General features: G+C 35.4%; 1 protein-coding gene across 3 annotated transcripts in view; it reads left to right on the top strand.

The window, feature by feature from the left end:
* Positions 1 to 22,811, top strand: part of SGCZ (sarcoglycan zeta) — a 451,534-nt gene that overhangs the window by 63,984 nt on the left and 364,739 nt on the right. For 2 of the 3 annotated variants that reach the window (XM_032186120.1, XM_032186117.1), the window contains exon 1: positions 5,780 to 6,101. The exons of the other annotated variant lie outside the window; for it this stretch is intronic. In XM_032186120.1, coding sequence (XP_032042011.1) covers positions 6,057 to 6,101 — 45 coding nt within the window. In that variant the 5' untranslated portion in view covers positions 5,780 to 6,056. Of the gene's footprint in view, positions 1 to 5,779; positions 6,102 to 22,811 lie in introns of those variants that run through there. 3 annotated transcript variants of the gene reach the window in all.

Raw genomic sequence — 22,811 nt, 5'->3', positions numbered from 1 at the left:
CATTTTAATAAAGCATTTAATTTAGACCTCTAAATGTTTTAAATGTTTATTATTAATTTCTTCAGCATGTACCTGGTCCTACTTTCTCTTAAACGTACAGCTCCTATACATTGTCATTTCACAGTCACAAGGCATTAGTGACAATCATTAACAGTATACAAAATCAAATGCAAACTGTAAATACCTGTAACTCGTGGCTGGGATTGCTCAGTTAATCTCTTTGGTGTTTTGAATCACTAAAGAAATCCTTATTCTCTTTTTAGGGATCAGGAGCTACTGTTGTGAAGGAACAAGAACTCAGATATTTCTCTTTTTGCCTTGGAGGGCTATTTGTGGACTATTCATTTCATGACATCTGATATGCATGTACATTTATTCCTGCATTACTATAGTGCAGGAATCTTCCTGCATTAGGAATCTTCCTTTTGAAAATCTGTCCTGAACTCTCCAGAAACAGTGATCTAAATGCCACTCTAGTATGTAATCCAGCAGCTGAGCAAGGAGGAAAAAATATGTAGGACAATTTAGCATAAGGAAAAGGCTTTTTGAAAAACTGACATTTAATCATTCAGTGCTGGAAGCTTGTCTTAAATTTTAGTTTTGATTCTCTAATTTCAGGACTAAGAAAATGTAATAGAAGGTAACTGAGGAGGAAAAAAAATGTTTCTTCATTCAGTTTTCACAGATGCGATAACAATCTATCTTAATATTAAATAATATTAATTTTATAAATATGCCTGTAAGAATAGTGGTCTCTCACTATTCTCCACCAGTTATAAACTAGTGCATACAAATGTGCCAAATATAAACTCTTCAATTAATAAAAATAAACTATTTTTCTGATAAATTAACTCTTTTAAGTCATATTGAGGACGTGTACCTAAAGAAAACAATAATTAATTCATTAAGTAAGTTTCATGTACCCTTAAGATATTTTAACAGCTGAAATTGTAACAGACCTCAAATTATTTCTTTCTAATTAATCTTTATATGGAACAGGAAAATTTGGAAGTAACTGACCTTTAAGTGGTAAAACCTCTTCTGCTACTGATTATATGAATTGTAAATGAAATTCCATTATAATGAGGGTAATGTAGCAACTACAGTAATTGCATTACAATGAGGAAATTTTAGCCTTGAAAGATTTAAAAGCTAATTACTGAATGCCATGGTGAAACAAATGGAGCTGTTTATTTCTATTTTGTTAATATCTGAATAGCTACTAAGCATTTTCTCAGTAAAGATATCTTATAAATGCTGGTAGGTGCAAATATTATTATTTAAGCTCCAAAACAGGTATGTTCAACCCCCCCACACCCAGTTGCATTCAACCTTACTGGCACAATTGCCTGTTGCACTCCAGTAGAAAGGTGACTGAGAAAAAGGTGAAGTGCTTCTTCATCAGGGTGGGTGATGAAGAAATTTTTCTTTTTTGCAGTCATAATGGGAATCAGCTGGAGTTCTGTCCTGACAGGGTCTAAGTCACCCCTGTACTGTTCATTTACAGCCGCCTGGTTGTCCACAGGGCAGACAGCACAAATTTTATATGGGGTCTCCTTGCATAATAGGGGGTGTGCTCATCCTATTTTTTCCCCCATGAAAGGCTCTCTAAAAATCTTTCAAGGATAACACCTCCACAAAATAATGCTTTTGACAGGCAGGGTGAGAGTCTATAAGTAAATGGAGTTTCTAATGACATATATAACACAAAAGAACTTGCTACTCACATGTAATTTTAAAATATTTAGATTGGCCCTTCGTATTTAAAGTGTAAAGAAAAGAAAAAAAAAAAAGAATAGAAAAGAAAGGAAAGAAAGAAATAACACAGTCTACCTTTTGTTTATCTTTTAGTCATTTAAATTTTAAAATAACCTTAAATTATCTTTAGAGAAAGTAACTACTTGAAATTACATGTTATTCTCTCAAATCAAACAAGCAAATAGAAATGTTTCCAGTTAATGCATTTTGAGTTTATACCCTTCTTTAAATAGCGAGTATAAGTATTTACCGGAGTACTTTCAGAAGCCAGAATGTGTAGCCTAAATAAAAATCAGCATTTCAATGTAAAAGGTGGTTATCCAAAAGCAGAGAAAAACACAGGTGTACAAACATTTAATTCTCTTGTCAGTGGCTTACTGAGGTTTATGACACTCGTTGCATCAGGTTCTGCAGTCTGTCAGATGGTTGGGTTAGTGGCACTAGAAGGAAGCGTTTTATTTTTCTGGATAGAAACAAACATTAGGAACATCAGTACAACTTAAAAATGTTTCACAGCTTTTCCAAGAACCAAGGTATACTTCCTCGTCACCAGCCAAAACAGTTATAAAAGCAGGATTACAAGGAGTTAAAGCCCTATCTGCTTATTCGCCATGCACAGGTTTTGAGGGGTGGTTGTGGGAGGGTAGTGGACAATATCACAGCAACGTGGCTCTTTGGGAAGAGTGAATATCCTAGGATATTGGTTTTAGAATATCTCATTCTCATATAAAAGTATTAATTATTTGAATTATACCAATTTATTTTGGAAGGAAAAGCAAACAGTCATCAGGCACACCATGAAAATATTTTAATCTTCAGTTATCTGCCTGTATGTTCCCATTATGGTGGTCAGGCTTTGAACTGGATGGATTTCAACAGAAAAGCAACGGTGCACAATACATCGTTTCACAGAGATACTAACAGCAAAGGATCTCACTGTGTGTTCTTGATTCAGCCCCTTTGGTCTTTTTCCACGATAACCCACATTCTTTTATTGTAACGTTCAAGTCTCATCCTCAGAGACCCACAGAGACTGTTCCTCCCTTCAGGAAAGATAACAGGAAATTTGCCAGTAACTTCAATAGGAACAGGAATAAGTCATTTATTATCTAACATCCAAACACATAAAAGCATGTCAGTGTACAAGGAGGTAGTTTCATCCTTTTTTCCCTCTATTTTAGGGACTATTTTCAAATGTTCAGACTCTGGATCTTCAATGAGGAAAAGTTAACTGGCCAGGATACTTAGAGACTTGGACACTATGAATAACTCTCTCCTGAACTAAGCTAATTGTTTTTTTCAGAGACTGATATCTTACAGCCATAATAATACAGGCAGTGACATTTACAGATTTTCTAAAAGATATAACTTTTAGACTAAAAATAAATAAGCAGGGCAGATAACTTCTGCAGCATGTACAACTGCCACAGGAGGGTTGGACTAGATGACCCCCAGAGAGAAATTCATCAGCCTAAGTTTTTCTGCCGCATTAAGACTCATTAACGGTAGTAACACAAAGCAAAGAAGGACAAGCCCTGGCAGTGGTTCCCAGGTGGGAAATGGATAACAGGAAGTTATGGATAACTAATCAGTTTCTGACTGAATAACTGATAGATAACTAATCAGTTTCTAATACAATAAAAGTAGTCTTCATATGGGAAAGATAGTCCACTCTGTTATAGTGATATAGCTGTAAGCTGCATTTATTGTCTCACCTTTTTTTTTTTTTTTTCTTTTTTTTCCCAGGCAAAGACTTCTCTGGCTTCCTCTGCTAGGATGTAGCCTTACTGGTAATAAGAAGACCTGTTTTGAGGGGTGGGAATTGTCCTGGGTGTATTCTACTTTTTTTTTTTTTTTTTTTTTTTTAAGCAGATGTCATTAAGAAATAAAATAACTTAAATAGTGTCATGTAAGCTAGTTGCAATGGGGAATGTATAATGTCTTAAAGTCTTTCCTCCTTCTCTGGTTAAACATGGAACTGGTTGCTATTTCAAACTCTGCAATTGATAGAATTGGGTTATGACACAGTAGATATAATGGAACCCAACCACAGAAATACCTTAAGAGCATTTCCTTCAGAGGAATATTTGAGAATATTTGAATAGCAAGTTCAAATGCATTTTCACATTGAATAATCATTGCAGAGCTGAATTTAATGAAAGAATGAACTTGGTTGGCAAGACTCAGGAGAGAAGATTATTAGCTGAACAGCTTTGTTTCATTATATGACTGCTAATTTAATATTCTCTTACAAGCTTAAAAATAGACATTTTCCTGTCATTTCCTTTAAAATCATGCTTGTTTGACTTCTACATCTTAAATGGTACAAAAATACTTGAAAGAGCTGTTCTTGGTATGCAGGGTTTTTTTCCTGACTGTTACAGAGATCTATTATATTCCAAATATTTCACTTCTATTGTATTTTTGCAGATTTTTTTTTCAAAATTACTATGCCACGTGATAGTTATTACAGAACAAGTGAGGTTGGGCAGAACCTCTGGACATCATCTCATTCAGTGTTCTGCTCAAAGCAGGATCAGCTAGAGAAGGTTGCCTAGGACCGTGTCTAGTTCAGTTTGTGCCCATTGCCTCTTTTATTGGGCACCACTGAAAAGAGCCTAGCTCCATCTTCTTTACCCCTCCACCATCAAATATTTGTGTACATTGATGACATCCCCCTGGGCTTCTCTGACAGAAGAATTGTGAGATCTTGCAAGGTCTCGTGATATTCAGGAATATTTCATGAGCTATGTTCGAAGTCATTAACCAAGACTCTTTCCAAATGACTTTGCTCATAGTTACATAGATGCAATGATAGAAACCAGCACAAAGTGGAAATTTAAGCATCTGATTCTAATGAATCATTAATTAATCTCACCAGTTCCAAATTCAGAGGAAAGGGTGAATTGGTGAGCTATTTAAAAGGTGGTGTTTTTTTGTTTTGTTTTTGTTTTGTTTTGTTTTGTTTTGTTTGAATAGGGGTTGCTGTAAATTGTCAGATAATGTAGCAAGGAGCTAATTTATTAAATGTGATGAAATTATTGTATTTAATGTATCTAGGGCTTTTCTGAAGGGAAGGGAGGGGTGTGTGTGGTATGTCTAAATAGTTTATAATTTTAATTCCAAGCTAGTTCTTGAGGCTGGGGGAAAGAGAAGGAAAGTGTCAGGTAGGAAGTTCAAACAATAATTTTGTCTGTTAACAGTTCCTCGAAGTATGAAATATGAACTTCCAGATCTGTAGACATATTTCTGAAATGAAAGGGTTCATATGCAAACATAACTCTGGGCTATCTTTTATTTGAGTGGGGTTTGATGTTGTTTTTTGTTCCCCTCTCAACCCCAGTAATATGTCCATGTACTCCTTCTCCCAGTCAGCTGTGGTGGTTAACCACTCTTAATCAAAAACAGCACTTCTGGTGAATTTTTTTGTACTGTGCATGTGTAATTGAGTTGTGTAAATGCAGCAGAATAACTGGCTGTGTGATTGAGCTGGAGTTATGGTGATTATGCAGATGAATAATGCTTGTTTACTCAGGATTCTCCAGCACAAAAAAAAAAAAGGTGCAAATATCCAAAAATCATTTTAAGTCACCGTTGCTGGAAGAACAGACCCATTAAATACCTGCCCAAAGCAGCTGGAGAGGTAGCTATGGCTTTCTGTCTAGTGATCTTCAGAGCATCTCTGACAGCATTACAGGTTCTTTCAAACTTTAAACAGCTGGGTAAATAGAGACATTAGACTTCTGTAGGTAGTGTGAAAGACTAATTTACGGCTTGTAATTCTTATTATTGTAACTGCCTAAAGGTAAAGCTGCAGTGTGGGTGGGTGGGTGGAACATTAGGTGGTTGTTTGCTATCAATACAAAATACATGTGCTTCTGTGAAAATATCGGCTGTGTGGGGGTTATGTTTACTAAGCTGTCAGTGAATGGTTTTCAGGTAAGCCCAAGCTCCCTGTTAAGTTTAAGTCATCATTTCTGACTTTTTCCATAGTGTCAACACCTAATAGCGAAGCAAAAAAAAAAAAAAAAAAAGACCAATTCTTACTCCTAGTATAGACTTCAGGGTTTCTCATTTGTTTTTAATTGCCTCATTTCTCTGACACTGTCTTTTCTGTGTCATTTTGAATCACTTTGCACTAGTTTATGTAAGCAACATTTAGTTACTTCTGCATTGCAGGCCTTAAAGTTTGAGAGGAAAAAAATCAGCATACTAAAGTGCCTTGAAGACACTGCAACAAAACTGCATGTTTCTCTCTGCTGGTCCTTTTATGTAAATGTCCATATTTAAAGAAAGGCATGACCTGGCTAATCAGCAAGATTTTGCTGCAAAACACAAAAGAGGTAAGTAACATTCCCAATTTGCACTTCTTGCTTGCTAGAATTATTTCCCTGAAATCCCAAGTGGTCTAAAGTGCTTGCTCATTGCTGTTGATGGAGGTGTTTCTTCTCTGTTGCAAAGATATTCAGATAATTGTGCTGTTTGTATAACAGCTGTTTTGTCTGCTCCCTGAGACCACAGGGTACATCAAGATCTTGAAAAGGAAAAAAAAAAAAAAAAAAAAAAAAAAAAAAAAAAGCTGAGTTTTTGAAAATGCACTGTCACTTCTCTGACACTTGCTCACTTAAGCATTTATTCAGTGTCTTCAGGAAAAAAACACTAACCTAGTCAAGTTAGATGGTAGTTACAGCAGACACTAGGTCTAAACTTTGCTCACTTAAGTGTTTTTTCCTCTTGTTTTTGTATATGGCTTGGGGGAGGTGGTGGGTTGGTCTTTAATGTTTTTTGTTTGTTTGTTTTGTTTTGTTCGAAGGTATCACTTAAGAAGCCCTAAGTGCAAGCAGTCATCATTCCTTTAGTCACTTTTCTTTAGGGTGTTGTAGCATGTCTCTGAAAAATTGACATAACTATTAAATCAGATTCTATTATGCTACTTAGGAGAAAATGCCTTAATTCATTTACCTCCTATTTCACCCCCTGTTCCATGGTGACTATGGGTATTTCACTGTTACCTTGACTTGCAATATAGTGATGCAGTCAATGCATCATGTGCTCCTTAACACTGTCTAGTTTTATTACTCCAGTTGTTCAATAGCTGCTATTGATTTTTAAGCCTTGGATCTGAGAGAAAGCTAGCAGCAACAAGCAACTGATGTTGCAGCTTATTTAAGGTAAGGGACAGCTTTGGTCTTACTTAGCTCATGAGACTTTACACTCATTTTCTTTGCCCAAAGGACTGCTATGGCTCTGCCTGAAAAGGCTGTCTTGAAAAAGATATCATCGGAAGGGGAAAGGAGGAAGAGAAGGAGGTACACCTGGCACCTTAGTGGTCAAAATAAAATAGCATTAAACCTAAAGCGTTGAAGGCACTTGCCATTCTCTTAGCAATGTGCCACGGAAACAACTGGATCCTTATTTAGTGTTCATGTAAGCCTGTACCTCTTACAGGAAATTCAGTAATTTGTAATGAAAAGCATCGTTTTGAAAGGAGAAAAAAAAAATATTTCTGTGAAACACTAACAGGGGCTCTCAAAAACATGACAGTGAGTATTTTTGTAACTTTCCTCCTTAAAATAGTTATTTCCAACACAGGGCTTTTGGCATGGCAGGAGGCACTAAATGAAATGCAAATGCTAAATTCAGAGCCTTTTTCCTGAATCCAGGAAGCAGCAGTACTTGACTCCTGGACCTTCTGACTTTGTGCTTTTTTAGACACCATTATCTGAAATATTACTAGTGAAGCATTAGAAACTCAGTTTGAAATACTAATCCAAATATTACCTTTCTAAGGAAAGGTCTGCAACGTTCTGAAGTGTGTAGAGTACTAGAATTTTGAAATAACTAAGTACTTAATTGCTATGACACAGTGTTAGGAATAAGGGAGGCAAGAAGAGTTGTAGAGGAATGCAGAATGGTTGGTTTATGTGATAAAGCAAAATACCACAAATGTTAAGTAATACAACCTTAATGAGCTGTGTGATGTTATTAATTTCAGCCTTGTACTAAGAGGAAAAACTCTTAAGTTGGCTAGTCCATTTTCAAAGAGTTGTTCATGATTTATATTAAAAAAAAAAAAAAAAAAAAAACGGGGGCGGGGGGTAAGAAAATGTGACTTTATAACATGTTTGTAAATATGTATTGTAACAAAGTGTTAGAGCCATTTAGCTGTTCTTTCTAGATGTCAGATAATGACAACTTGATTCCAAGGTGCTAAATTCTGTGAAATTCAACAGTAAACCTAGCAGTGACAAAATGTAGTGTGCCAGGGCAAACCAACTTGTAATTGCAAGGTAAAGGGGAGTCCTAAGGAACAGCGCTTTTGGGTACTTACCTGATACGTTCCCCTAGCTAGGTACAGAAAGAAAGCTTCAAGCATGCTTTCAATTTTATGATTAAAAGTAGGTAAGTATGTGTTTGTCACAATGACAATAATGAACCTTGACAATAAGGGCAAGCAGTTTAGCAGCTCTTTACTGAAATCTTAAAGGAAATAAAAGCTTGCAAGAAATTTGTGGAAGTTGCAGAGCAGAAAACTTCTGTGCCATAGAAGGCTGGAATGGCAGCTGATGCTAAATGGTCCTCGTGGCAAGGCATGCTGCTAGTTTTGGTGTCTAGGATCACCAACTGTTTGAGAGAAAATAAAAATGTCACCTGATGCCACATCTGAACAGTTAACAGACTGTAATGACAATGCTTTATGCCAAACACAAGGGAAAGTTAGAGTGCTGTACCAAGTTTTGCATGATAAATGCAGTGTGACACGGCAATTAAAGATCATTTGGATCAAGTAATAACTGTCACATCCAGCAAGAAGAGAATGTTTGACTACCAGTTTGGCATGTGAGCATATGGCTAGACTCCGTAATGGTTTTTACAGTGGTAGACCCTTCTAAATTTGCAGCTGCACCTCATCTGATGAAGCAATTTGAACACTATGAGATTAAGATATCAAAATACTTCAGATTGCCAAAATGCTCTGTAAGCATGTGAAAGGGAGGCCTGTAAATATTCTTAATGTGTAAAACTTACAAGCTGGTCTATTATAATTTTTATATATAGTTCCTACCTACATCTAACCAACACAAAATATGTCCTGTTTTTTTACGTGTTTTTTTTTTTGTTGTTGTTTGTTTTTTTCCAAGTGTATAATAGTTGCCAAATCCTTTCAGCATAATTAGATGTGCTACACTTTCTATTTCAGTAAGAACTGCAATCCTCTACATTAAATCCTGTCCCATTTGAAGGATGTTTTCTGATTATCTACAGGAGAGTATTTCTTTTATTCATACATTATACTTACTGGCAATGGTATCAAAATGCCTATCTAGGCACCAGTTCAGTAATCTAATTGCTTCTGGAATTTCATTGATTTTTATTTTTTAAGCAATTACAGAGAAGATTAGTTGATTGTAGTGATAGTGTTTTGAAGAGGCTGGATTTATACAGCAAGAGGATTCTCTGCTTTTTGCACAATCTTTTGGACTCTAAACAACATAACAAAAAAGTCATATCCTAGAATAAACTTTTTTTCTCCTGATAGAGATTCTGGAGAAGAACCTCTGTGTCTATAGATCCACTGTTTTGGGGGGTTGAAGAGGCTGTGTTTTCTGTAGAAACAAGGTAATACTGATCCATAATTTAGAGACTGAATAAATTAGATTGAATGTGCTGTTTTAACTCATTCACTGTTACCAGAGGCAGAGGGAAGGGACAGATGAATATTTCAATCCAGGTGAAAAATTTCTAAGTGAAGTTTGTGTAAAGTTGCCAAGTCAGGTATGTTTTTTTTGTGGTCTGGATGCACATAAAGGCCACAAATATACCAGTTTTACTCACATTGAAATGGTAGGTAGAAAGAAATAGGCTGTTGAGTTCTAAACTAAATCCCTTGGGTTGGTCTGTTCACTGGAATGTATAAGTGGTATCTCTGTAAGGAAAACACAGTGAAATATGCATATTTTCAGTGAAATAATTTATTGCCTGCTCAGTTAAAAAATTACCATGAACACCAAGCACAATTGAGTGAAGGTATCTTGAAACCCATTCTGTTGAAAATTTTATTTAAACACTGTATCTGAGATACATAGCTAGCTAACTTGGTATCTGAGACAGCAGGCATGACACTAAGTACCTAAATTTTCATTTTTCTGTAAAAGGCTTGATAACAGGGAACTCTTTATTTCATAACTCTTTGTTGGGGATTTTATCAAGGGGATTTTATATCATCCAATTTACTTACTTAAAGTTAGATCCAGTGCTGATCTGACAAAGATGCCACTTCCCTGGATTGCCTGAGTTAATTTGAAATGTCTTTGTGTCTTTCAGAGCTTAAGCTGTTAAAGGCCAGATGATATTTGAGAACGTATTTTGCCATTAACTTTAATTAAGCTTTGTCAGCTCTTTTAGGAGTCCAGGTATCTCCATTTCAGTTCTGACTGATCAGCCTACAGGACATTAATAATGCCAGAGGTTTGTTTAATAGAACATATAGGAGTGCTGGGTAACCAATAATACAAATAGCCAAATGATTACCTTTCTTATTGCCAACATCCAAGACCAGATGGCCAGTGTGTGCTTGGATAATCAAGGTTCCTGTCTTGCAGGCTCCTCACTGTAGTTAATTTTGTCTTTCTTGCAGAGTGTGGGTATAGTGATTTCTATAGCTGACTTGTAGCTGTTCACTTCTGTTCCATTAATATTGTTTAGAGATTATTTGTAGTCTTACAATCTTGTTTAAATCCAAACTATCTCATTGCAGGCTTCAAACATAATTACTATGCAGTTAATTTACATTTTAAAGGGGGAGGGGGTACAGAGACACACCTCTCCTACTTCTCTGCTTTATGGATGAGGACATTTTATAGCAGTATCAGTGTTTTTCAGTTATTAAAACTGGATCTTTTTTTGCCCGTAGGACTAAATTCCATTGTCCTACAGCTACTAGTTTCATTACCCTCTTGAGCAAACAAGCTACTCGCTTCAGGAAAGAAACTTCTCGGAAGATTTTTAAGAAGGTACTTGGAAAATACCACCAAACTGTTTTAGAATTTGTTTCACTACTAAATAAGCAAATTTGTGAACAAAGGATCCAGATGTCATCATGAAATATCTTTGTCAGCCTCACCAAGGAAAGACTGAGCCCCAAATGCTCTCATAAATAATTTATCTCAAAGTATAAATTTTTATGCACTATATAAATGCATGCATTACACAATACATATGCACAATATAGACTCTAAAGTATTTTAAAGTAATATTGCTGTCTTAGACTCAAGTGATTAACAGTGAGAGAAATGTTGGTTCTAGATGGCTCTATAGCCTTAACTCTTCCTCCACTTGTGCATACTAATATCCATTGCATATAGGAGAGAATATTGGTGTTATGTTGCTGTGTCCTCTAGACATCCTTAGTACAGAGGTACAAATATCAAGGTTATAATGATTCATTTAATTCCAGTGGCTTTCTGGACTTAGATATCTTTCTGTCTTAACCCGTTGTGATTCAATTTAGTCAGTGATTTCCCTTGACTTGACTTTTCTCAGAGAAATTATCTTATGCTACCTGTGAAATATAACTTAATACATAGGAAGCATTTGAAGATATTTGCTACGGGACTCCGGTAAAGTGATAGTGAAACAATAGAGTTATTGTCCTTGCTGTGAACAAACAAGCAGCATGCATTTGAAGTATAATATATAATCACAGAATAGCTTTTGTTTTTTTTTCTTCTTTTGTTTTCTTCTTTTTTTTTTTCTTTTTTTTCTTCTACAAAAAGAGCAGAGAATTACTTTTAGGCAATCTGGCTTAGAATATAGTTTTCTATCAAGAATCAATTACTTAATTACATCTGAAATGTAAAACATCTACATGTGGAAAGGTTTAGTGAAATATCATTGATTTCATTAAACCCAGAATTTTAGGCAGGATCCATCAGTACTGCAAAATAACATGTAGCACAGATTTTGATTATACCTACCAAAAAAAGATTTTATTGATTTCATTGTCTTCTGTGAAAATAAGGAGCCAGGATTTCAGCTGCAATATGCTAGTGGGCTTGCATCATCTCTCTGGGTGGGTGTACAAAACATTGCTGCTGACCCATTCATAGGATCGGTCAGTTCTGAATATTAACATGCAATTGTTGCAGCGTAACTGAAACCAACAAGTTAAAGAATGTGAAAACTTAAAACCTTCTATAAATTAAGGGACATTTTATCCTTGCTTAGTATGCATGCACAACAGACAGATGCATGAATATTTATGCATGTGTAAATACATACATATGGAAATATAGCACTAGTCACTTAAAAGAAAAAAAAAAAGGCTACTTGTGATGAATTTTTCTAAGGATGCATTTTACATCATGTTATTGGAACGAAGGCTAGTTTCTGTCAGAGGCAGGAATATAGTGACATCAAATGTATCCTCATGTTATTTGGTATAATTAACTTATGACATAACTAACATAATTTCAAGATTTCCACTTTGTGAAGGGGAGAGAAAGAGGAGTAAAGGAGAATCCCATAAAGCTGGCAGTCTTCTTAGCAATGACAGCTGAGGCTGATAGCACTGTGCTATTATTGCTGCATGTATTCTCATCAATGCCCAGACACTAAAAATTCAGGTTAAGAAAAATACAAAATGCCACCCCTTAACAAAGTACTGAAAATTCATATATTGTATACAGCAGTAGTGCTCAGTCCATGCTAATTATTGATCTCCAAAAACCTCCATGCATTCATTCAAGCACATGGTAGTGACTAAAGATGCTTTTCAGGCTGTCTACTTCTCTTTCATTAAGCTCTTTCTGCTGTCTCCTTCATATGAAAAGGCAAAAAGAAAAAAAAAGAAAAGAAAAAAAAAACTTATTTTGCATGGAATTTTGAAATGTACGTTTCACAATTATGTTCTTATGTTCAAAGAAATTTCATTTTCATACATTCAAAGTTGGTTAATATCTTAATTTTAAACCTTGCTCTTTAATCCTTATTTCTCTTTTTATTCTTACTCTTATTTGATTTTCTTTTCGTATTTATTTTCGTATTTACCATCATTATATAGTAGTCTTGTAAGAAAGATATGAAGAAATCACTAAATAAGGTATATAATAACAATGTCTTCTCTTTAGTCACCACAAAATTTGTTCATGTTTGATGCTGAATAATAATTGGCTTTACTTCTAGCTACAATTCTGGATTGTGTCCAAGGCTGTCCACTGTACACCAATCCTCCTTTTTCCTACTCCCTCACCTCATATCCTGAGGGTAGGTGGTCAGATATGAATCCTTTTAGAAAGAAAGGAAATATCTGAGGCATAGTAGATATTTGCCAGAACATTCATGTTCCTCAAATAACACATCATTTAAGTGAGTGACTAAACCGAAGACTGAAGTCTGCTAATACAAAAGATGCTAACCATTCTTTGTATTAGCAGTAGTTTTGCAACAGTTACAATGTCTTCTTTAGCTTTTAAAAATCTTATCAAAATATCTTTTATGTCACACCACCAACTTACAGGACCACGTGCACTCATATGAACCTGATTCTTCTCTGATTGATTATACCCTACAGGATCACAAAATCAGCAAAAGAAGAATCTATATTTTTTTTTTCCATAAATGAAATTTATGCTTTCATAAATTACTCTTAAATAGGGAGCAATAAGCTGTGTGAAGAGGGATGCTTTACAAATTCTTGTTTAAGACTTTATAGTGCAAGGTGTGTTTCCTGAACATCTGATTCATGAATCCACTCTTCGTATAGGCAACAGATTAGCAACCTCTGTCATGCACCGTAGGTACTATTCCATCTCAAACCACTAATTCTGTTAGAATTAGAATTCTGTTAGACCGTTAATTCTTCTTAAATTAGCTCATCTGTAGGCAGTTCATCTATATGGAGTTAAGTGACATAAAAACTTTCATTGTCTGTAAGTAATTTTTCAATAAAGATCAAGTAATTTTTTGTTGAGATATTTTTGTGGCAGGGGCATAGCTTTTGCAAATTCAGATGATGTGAAAGAGAGGATGATGATCTGTTTATCTTGATATCTACTCTGTTGATTATAGACTGTCATTAGGGTGAATCTTTCAGGCTGAGAAACCTTTCTCCATCACTAGCTGAACGTGAAGGGCCTGTTAAAATGCATGTTTATTTCAACACATCTCTTTTATAGATGTCTATACATTTGGATCTAACCTGAGGGCACCAAATAACAATGTATGAATGTGTATTGTTCATTTGACATTCTTGCCCAACTCTGAGCTTTTGGAGAGCCTTACTCTCGCTACCATACCATTACAGGGTACTATGGCCTTGCTGATATTCATGCTGAAAACCTACTACTGATCCTTCACACACTATTTGTCCTGAACTGAATAGGGTGGCTGTGACTGTAACTCTCTGTGAATGCCAACACCAGTATAAAAGCCATCTCATGGCTTTTATATTACAAATGATTTGTAATGATTCAATACAAATGATTTGAGGACCTCTGCATGTGCAAACCTGTGGGAGCCTCAGTGGATGCCTCTGCCAAATTGCATTTAGTTTACAGCCCTGCTTTTAAATCACGGGAAAGTGTGCAGCAGCTATTTACCTGGTAGAAGAGGGTTGCTATCTACAGTCTTCTGAGCTGAGACTCCCGGGTTTGGGGTGGGGTGGAGTTTCATTTCCTTGCGGTTACATGTTTCATGCCTTGCAGTTATCATTTCTTTCAGCTCATTTCTCAGTGTGGTGTCAGGAACATAATGCTGTTTGTCTGAGTAGCATTGGATATGGCAGCCTAGCTCAAGGAATTGTTTTGCTGACCATGCAACAAGGTGATGTTCTCAGGGTTTTGGGATTCCAGTGTCATGCTCCTCTTTGTGCACTTTCTCACACTCCTTTCACCCAGTCTTAAGGGTACCAGCTGGTAGCATAGTCCAAATTCAATATTCAAGCACTTCTGCTTCATTTGTGCAAGTCCCCTTTCTATTTTTATTTTTTTTTTTTTTACTGTAGCTGCTGATGTTGTCTCCTGCAAGCTAAAAATGTCTGTTCTATATTAAGCTGACTTAATCCTCTTACGACTGTTACAGATCTGTGCCATACCCCAGCATGTGGTGTCTGAGCATTGAGAAACAACAGTGGTCTAGACCAGGGTCTTAAGATACTGCTGTACTTCAGGACAGAGAAGTGACATTTTTTCTGAATGTAGGATTTGACTTAGATGGTAAAATAAAATAACATTTGGGGTTTTCGTATGGTTTCAGATCAAAGAGGGAAGTGTATTTCAACAAACTCACATTTCTAATTAAACTGGTTCTGATACATGAATCATAAAGTATCAGCATTAAAAAAAAAAAAAAAAAGAAAAAGATAATTAGAAAAAAATGGCTTCAGTCACTGAGCCTTTCTTATGCCTTTCTTATGCCTTTCTTTTATTCTACTGTACAAAACTCATTCAGTCTGTACCTTTTTATTTTTCTTAAGCAGATATGGATATTCAAGGACAATTTCCTTAAAATTCACTTTGGAAAGTGAATATTATCTAGTTGCTAGGAGATAACTATTTGTTTCTCTAACAAGAGAACACATTGGCTGCTTCTTGTAGGAGACCCCACTTACGGATCTCTGCTGTCACATTTTTACCTAGAGATAATAGGCTAACAAAAGCTTTTATACAGCAGTACATATCTGTAGATTTAAGCTAGAAGCAATTACTCCTAACAAAACAAGAACTCCAAGAAATGTTAGTTGTCCTTCAGACTTGTGCATTGTCTTAGGAAAACAAATGACCTACAAAATCTTGAAAGAAACAAAGAAAGGGTTCCAATTGTTATAAAGGTTAAACTTATGCATGAACATCACATATAGTCATAGGTTGTATATGCCATATATTCAAGTCAGTGTCAAAAAGCAGAAAAGTGAAGGTTCAGGAAGGTGGAAAAGAGATTTGTGGTGGATTGAGCTGCTAGTTCACCTATTCAAAAACATACTATTGCCTATATTTGCAAGTGGTGTTCAAAACCTTTATCTTCTGCTGAAGAAGATTTTTCTCCCTCAAGATTTCTAAGCATTGACCCTGAGAAACTGCAGGAGTAAGAACCTAAATTTCTTCTTCAGTGTTCTGTGTACTGAGGTTTATATGTTTAAGGACAACACTGGATCAGCATTGGTATGCTATATTGGTTTACAAGGAAACCTACAGACCTGACCCTGGTACGGCACTTTGCCTAAAGGTTCTGAAAGAACTTAATAATCTGGAATTCTGCGATGTTTAACTCTGTAACATCCACATCTGAATGAACCATCACATTCTGTCTCTCATTTAGCAGTCTTGTAAAACACTAATTTTAGTAGCGCAATTCAGCTGTTCTAGGACTTGAGCTGCAGATTTAGGAAATGATTATGTTGGCATATCACTTCTTTTCCCACGTTCTTTGGCTTATGACTGGTGTATGAGAGCAAGAAAAGATCTTCCATTTAATATTTCTGTCTAGTATGATTTGAGGATGTTTCTACTAGGTACTGTGAATTATGAAGTAATGGGGATACCATACAGGTAAATGTGCCCTCTGAGTAGTTTGTAGTTATCACAGAAATTGCTACAGATAGAACTACTCACACCAGGGTATAGCTAGTCAATATGTCAAACTCCAACCTAGATACTTCTCAGTGTTTTAAAAACAATGACTTTGGAATTGGATCTCATTTAACTTCATGCAGGTAATCCCATTTTTTTCTGTAAATATCCTTTTGTGTGCAAGTTAAGACTTCAGGACTATTTATTATTATTTTTATTTTTATTTTTTATTCCTAAATTCATGTACAAGGTTTTTATTAAGCAAAAGCTATAATTAATGTTTGAACACAGAAGTATTTTGTAGGCTGTATACTTCTGGCTATGCAAGAGAACCTGCTACCCTCTTTGCCACAGATATTGTTTTGTTTTGTTTTTTCTCAAATTCTGCTCTAAACAAGAGTAAAATACCCATCTATGCAGTAGATGGAAAAGAAGAGGGAGGGAAGATGTTGCATATCTGCCACAACACCTTGTTTACCATTCAGTAGTTACTCAGCCAGCCATTGCTGCTGTAGAATAAAAAACTCAAATGCTGGTCCATGCTTTGTGCTCTGCTGTGAAGTAGTTTTCTCTGAGAGTTAAGAAGTTACTGGCATTACCATTTTCTTGCTGTACATTAGAATTAATTTTTCTGTTTGGAGCTGTACCAAGGAATCAGCACTTTTGAGTGGAAAAAGAACACAAAATATGTAACTGACAGCTAGTTCATTCACTGAAGTTTCTTTTCTAGTAAATTAAGCTGATAATCAGTCTGCTAGATGACAAATGCAGTGTTAGCCAGACTGAGTTGTGGCATCTTCAGTACTAGAAACATGAGGAAGATGACATGGTATAACCATGAAGCTGTTGGCTAATACAGTGCTGTGGACATTCATGTGAATGGTAGTTGTGTGGTTAGGACTTACAGACACAGGCTGGTTGGTAGAAGCAGTTGGTTGGAAAACTTCCAAGACCCTCAGTAGAAACTGGGAAAAGTAAGCATTCTTTTACCTGCTTACACTTCAGTAGACTCAAGTTTTCTCTTAGTTGAGGTTACAGTTTGTTCAACTGTCAATTAGAATTATGACTATTGGTATTTCTAACATCGCATTAGGTTTCAACACATTAATGGTAGGATAGTTTCCTACACCTCTGTGCTTGTCAGTGCCCTGGATTTCAGAGTATTCCTAGAAGAAATCAGAGTTCCCATTGGTCATACACTTCCAAAATATTTTCTTTTGAGGGCATCTTTACATATTTTGTCGTGGCAAAGACTGATTTATGGCATATGCGCATCCTCATTTAGCCCAGTAACTCTATGAGTGGTTATGTGTCTGTGTCCCCAGCTAGATTTCTTTGATTCCTCTGTTGTCATCACTACCTCTATGTTTCTCCAGTGCCTTCACAGTTACAATCTCAGAGTCTGGAAGTAAGCTAACTTCTTTATAGCTGGGAGGAAAAAAAAAAAAAAAAAAAAAAAAAAGTAAATTCAAGCTAAAATATCTGGTTTTAGAATACTTTCTTACAGAATCGGTCAGTGTTAACATTTTCACCCTATAATGGATTCCAGCCACTGTTGCATTATCAAAGCCTTGTTCTGACACCTTCTTTATTTGCATTTTGTGGTACACAAAACTGGTGGCAAAACACTCTTTTGTAAAATTCATTACTTAAAATGCAAATTGACACATTTGCATTCTTCAAGTTCTGACTGTGTGATTACTATGTTGTGGTAACAGGTATAAATGTAGTAGCAGTAACTATAATAATTTTTCAATTATACTGGTTTTGTCAAGTGTAAATCATCCTTGAGGTGTAGCTGATCCTTAACAAGCCAGCTTTAAAGAAAAACATGAAAAAGTACTATAGCGTTGTCTATATTTTATAAAAGTGCTAATCCATACTTTATACCTAATTTATTTTGCCAGATAACTCAATGCTTTAAGAGTCTATTTAATTTAATTAAGTTGAGATTCAGTATAAGGGAGGTAATTCTAATTCTCAATGTAAAAATGTAACTAGGAATGAAAATTAATATTTCTTTTCATAATTAACTATGAACATAGGCTATTTGACAAAACAATCCATGGATGTTCTGGGTTCATTGATATCTTAATTCACAGCAGCACCTACCCTTTACTATCTATCCTTTTCATTTGGAGAAAAAAAAAAAAAAAAAAAAAGCTGAGATTCCAGCAGATGCGTCTAAGTATGCTCAATGCCAGCATATTGATGACACTTGATGGCTGAGCAGACATTAAATCTATTGATATTGTATGAACAGCTATGTATGTATGCATACATACATACCGAGTAACCACCAGAGGGTAGCACCTATAATTTTGTGTGTAACTAAGGGCAGAAGAAAGCTCTCAAGACTTAAATGTATAAGAGACAAATGTATAAGCCTGGTGGGGGATTTTATACGTCTGTACATTCAGTTTTTACTATTTGTGTTGAATTTTGCAGCTGTATTGCTTTCTCTGAGAGGGAGGACGTTTTCTTAGTTTCTGTGCAACACACAGAACATTAACATAATTGGATAATTTTCTGTACCTTAAATTCAGTATAAGTACAAGACATAGTACAAGTCAGTAATAGATGTTATATTAATGTAATTTGTATGATCTATTTCTCAAATCTTAAGCCCCAAATAATTACAAGTTATGATGTTATCCAGATTTTTTGATAAAGTCTCCGATTTTGCATTATTCTGAAGAGATCATTGCAGCAAACATTTAGATATTATTTTGCCACACTTTTTAAACATCCTTCAGGTTAAATTATCAGATGAGGTTAATGCAACTGCTGATTTTGTCAGTGAAGTGGCTTCTCAACTGATATATTTTTATGGAGACATGACTGAGTTTGATTTACTAAACAAAACAGAAAGATCTATTATGCTCTTCTCCCCATATAATGAGTTTCCGTAAAATAAAATAGTTACACTGATTGGAACTCTTGATGGAAAAGTATTTGTTTCCTGTGGCTTTGCATAAATGTGTAACAAAGGGGAACTCAAGTTCTGATATTTTGAAATGTAATATAAATCTTTCTTTTGCTTTCTAGACATCTTAAACTGGAAGAAAATCGCAATAATACTTAGTCATTAGAAGCACTCATAAAATCAGATATGTTAGGATTGGAACTTTATATTTATGCCGGTGCTATGTTAAGCTATTTAATATCTGTATTCTTGCAGTATCTTTATTTCTCTCTTCACTTAATTACTGTAGGACAATTTGAGGAAGCAAATCTGAAAACTGCAGTGTTTTAAAGACTTGAAAAATACCAAAATCGCTGAAGTAATTACACCTACGACATATAATGGAAGCACCAATCATCTTCATTAGTAGCTTCCACAATATTACGTCTGTGATTCTTTTGGACTGCAAGTTGTACACATCAAGTAGAGTGCTCTAAATGGATGCATTGAACTCTGTCTCAGTGCTCATAAGTCTTGTGCAAATTGGGGAGTAAAAATGTTTTGGGTGCTTATAACTGAAAGAGAACTAATGAGCAGAAAGGAAAGATAGCAGATGTCATTTTTCTTAAATGGAAGTGCTAGAGAATCAATTTATTACAGACAATTGTACATACACTCTGAACTTGTTGCTTTAGTTTCCCAAATGCTATAAATAACAAAAGCAGTTTCTACATCTCCCTGTGGAATGTAAATAGCAACTGTTGTTTACATGCTTATTGCCTGGAGCCCCAACATGGAGCTACTGGAAAAAAAAATCTTCTGAATAATATCCATTCCATGGTGAGAGTTCTGCTTTCTAATACAGGCTTTATGCAAAGACTACTCATGTCTCCCAGGTTCAAAGTGAATGAAAAATATTGCCATTATAAAAAGCCTTGAATACTTCTTGGAACAGATATTAGAAAAAATAAATCTGGAAATTTATATCTGTTTATCAACAGCAAGACCTTTGCTGTTTTTTATTTTTTTTTTTTGTACCATGTACATGTCTGAATCTGGTTGCACAAGCCTAAATGACAGCCTTGCCCCCAGCCTGACATAAACATGCCCTCCTTGCCCCTCTTGCTCTTCTATAACATGCTAGTGTGAATGCTATGTGACAAGTATCTAATAAAAAAAAAAAAAAGCTAAATTTATTTAATATAAACGTATTACCAGTGAGGGTGCTATATTTTCTGTGCAACAGCTGTGAATGAACAAAGATCAAAGAAGGATGAACACTTCAGGTGAGATTCAGAGCTGAGAAATTAGATGTCTACCTTCAGTTAAAGTGTTCAGATGTCTCCCTTGGCTGTAAGCAGGAACTCGGCCCATACATTCTGTACAATCCAGAAAGCCTGTCAGGACACTGGCTGAAATAACCTGAGTACTGGCCAGAGCTGTGATAGCAGGTGATGTAACACCAGAGAGAATCTGTAGAGCAAAATGGCCAGTGCTAAGGCCCAGATGTCCCTGCTATAATATGGGTGTTTCAGTTTGCAGTAGCCCTAGACTGATGCCTGTTAGTAGCTGGTGCTCTTCTGGCAGTTTTATGCATAGATGATAACCATTTTGTCACTGCTAAGTTCTCCTTTAACAAAGAATTCTAAGTTTGTCCAATTATAGAGGGGTTGCCAGTGGGCTTGTAGAAGAAAAGAGCCTGCAGTTAGGCATGTTTGGGGGATTCATGTCCCAAATGTCATTATACTACTGCTTTATTTGAGTAAAGTTACAAGGAAGGGTCAGGATTAAGAGCAGCAGACTGGTGTTATAGTTTGTGATGTAAATTGAATATGCTCCTCCTGTTTTTCATCGAAAAGGCTTTTGCAGTCAGTTTTAACTGAATGAATTCATCCTGCAACATAAGCAAAATAATAAAACAAAAAACAAACATAAACCTCACAAAAACAAAACCTTTAGAACAATCAAGCAAAAAAAACAAAAACAAAAACAAAAAACAACAACAATCAGTTTATCCATTAGACTAAGTATAAGTCATGACCTCATGATATTAATTTGAAATATTCTAGTGTTTATAAATTCTGTTGATGTAAGAGGTTTATCTTGAATTGACACTTCTTTAAAGTCAAGTAACATTTCAAATTAATTTTTAAGCATTGTTTGTAAATATCAAGATGATGGATTTATGTGAATGAACTCATGAATATTCCAAGTATGAAGTATTCTATCCTCTACAGTGTTTGAACTTGTTAGGCTTGTAGATATCACTGTAGTCTACTGGGGAGCCACTCTTCTGTGACATGTTTTTATTACTAGCTTTCATTAGAGTTTTTGGCACACTTTTCTTCGTGTGACTATTTAAATACAGTTACTTAGAGGCAGCCAATATAACATTAAAATGGTAGTAGATACATTTTTGTAAGCACTAATTTGCATTTAAAAAATGTAAAATACTTAAACTGGAATTTATTCAGATCTTTATCTAAATACTTGTTGCAATCTAGTAATAAAGGCCTGCTGCACTATGAGTAGGCACATAAATGAAGGTTGATGGACTTCTCTTCCAATGTTTATTTCCTCTTAAGTGTATTATATTTAATATTTCAACACAGGCTGGATTTTTGTTAGGATTTCAATTCTGAGCAGTCTTCTACATGCATGCTTCTGTGATGCTCCAAAAATGTCTTCTCAACAAATGCACCTTTTTCATGGGTGCACCCTAAAATCTCTTTCTCTACATAGATTAAAAAAAAAAAAATAAAATATATAAATAAATAATAATAATAAAATCTCTATCTCCATAAAGGTATTCCTGCTCAGAATTAAAAAGGGACATTTCAATTCAGCATCATCTCTGTAGCAAATGCAGTTTTGCAGGTGTGACTGCTGTAGTTGAACCAGACTTGTTGTTTATGTGTTCTTAACTCAACAGAGGAAACAACTCCGAGTGACAAAATACTACTTGTCATAGCATTGTCATGGCTATGTATTTAGTATTCTTGGCACAGGTAAACTACATCTTCAAAAATGGATGCTTTAAGAATCAGGTGGAACAGAAGAAGCTACTGCTCATTGTGTGAGTAAGTGAGTGGAAAAGAGATTAGCAGTAACTGGAGAAGCCAGACAAAGCTCAGAAAAATCAAAGTTCAAGAAGACTAGTTCAAGAAGACTCTGTGACGTTGTCTGAATGAAAGATAAACTTAGACTGAAGGAACCAAACCAAACTGGAAAATGGAGGACATGTAAACTAGCCTTAGGAAAAAAAAATAATATGTCAAGATCATATCAACTTAAGTTGTGATCTTTAAGAGCTAGGAGGTGAAGAGAATCACTGTTTCTGAAAGGCTAGAGTTTGATGTACAGAAAGTTTCTTCCATATTGTCTCACAGTGGTTATTAGAATGGAAAAAGACCAGTGTTGTGACCAAGTAGCTGAAATACTAAGGATTTTTCATTTAATTTTGATTTTGCTTTGAATCTTACCAGAAGTGGGAGAACTACTTGAACTGACTGCAAGAATAGACTGCATTTTTACTGTTTTGTGAAAGGGGAGAAAATATACTGGGAGAGAACGAGAAGGGG

Source organism: Aythya fuligula, chromosome 4, assembly GCF_009819795.1.
Source record: "Aythya fuligula isolate bAytFul2 chromosome 4, bAytFul2.pri, whole genome shotgun sequence".
NCBI lineage: Eukaryota > Metazoa > Chordata > Aves > Anseriformes > Anatidae > Aythya > Aythya fuligula.
The sequence above is the reverse complement of the archived record's forward strand: the minus strand, read 5'-3'. Positions and strand labels throughout refer to the sequence as shown.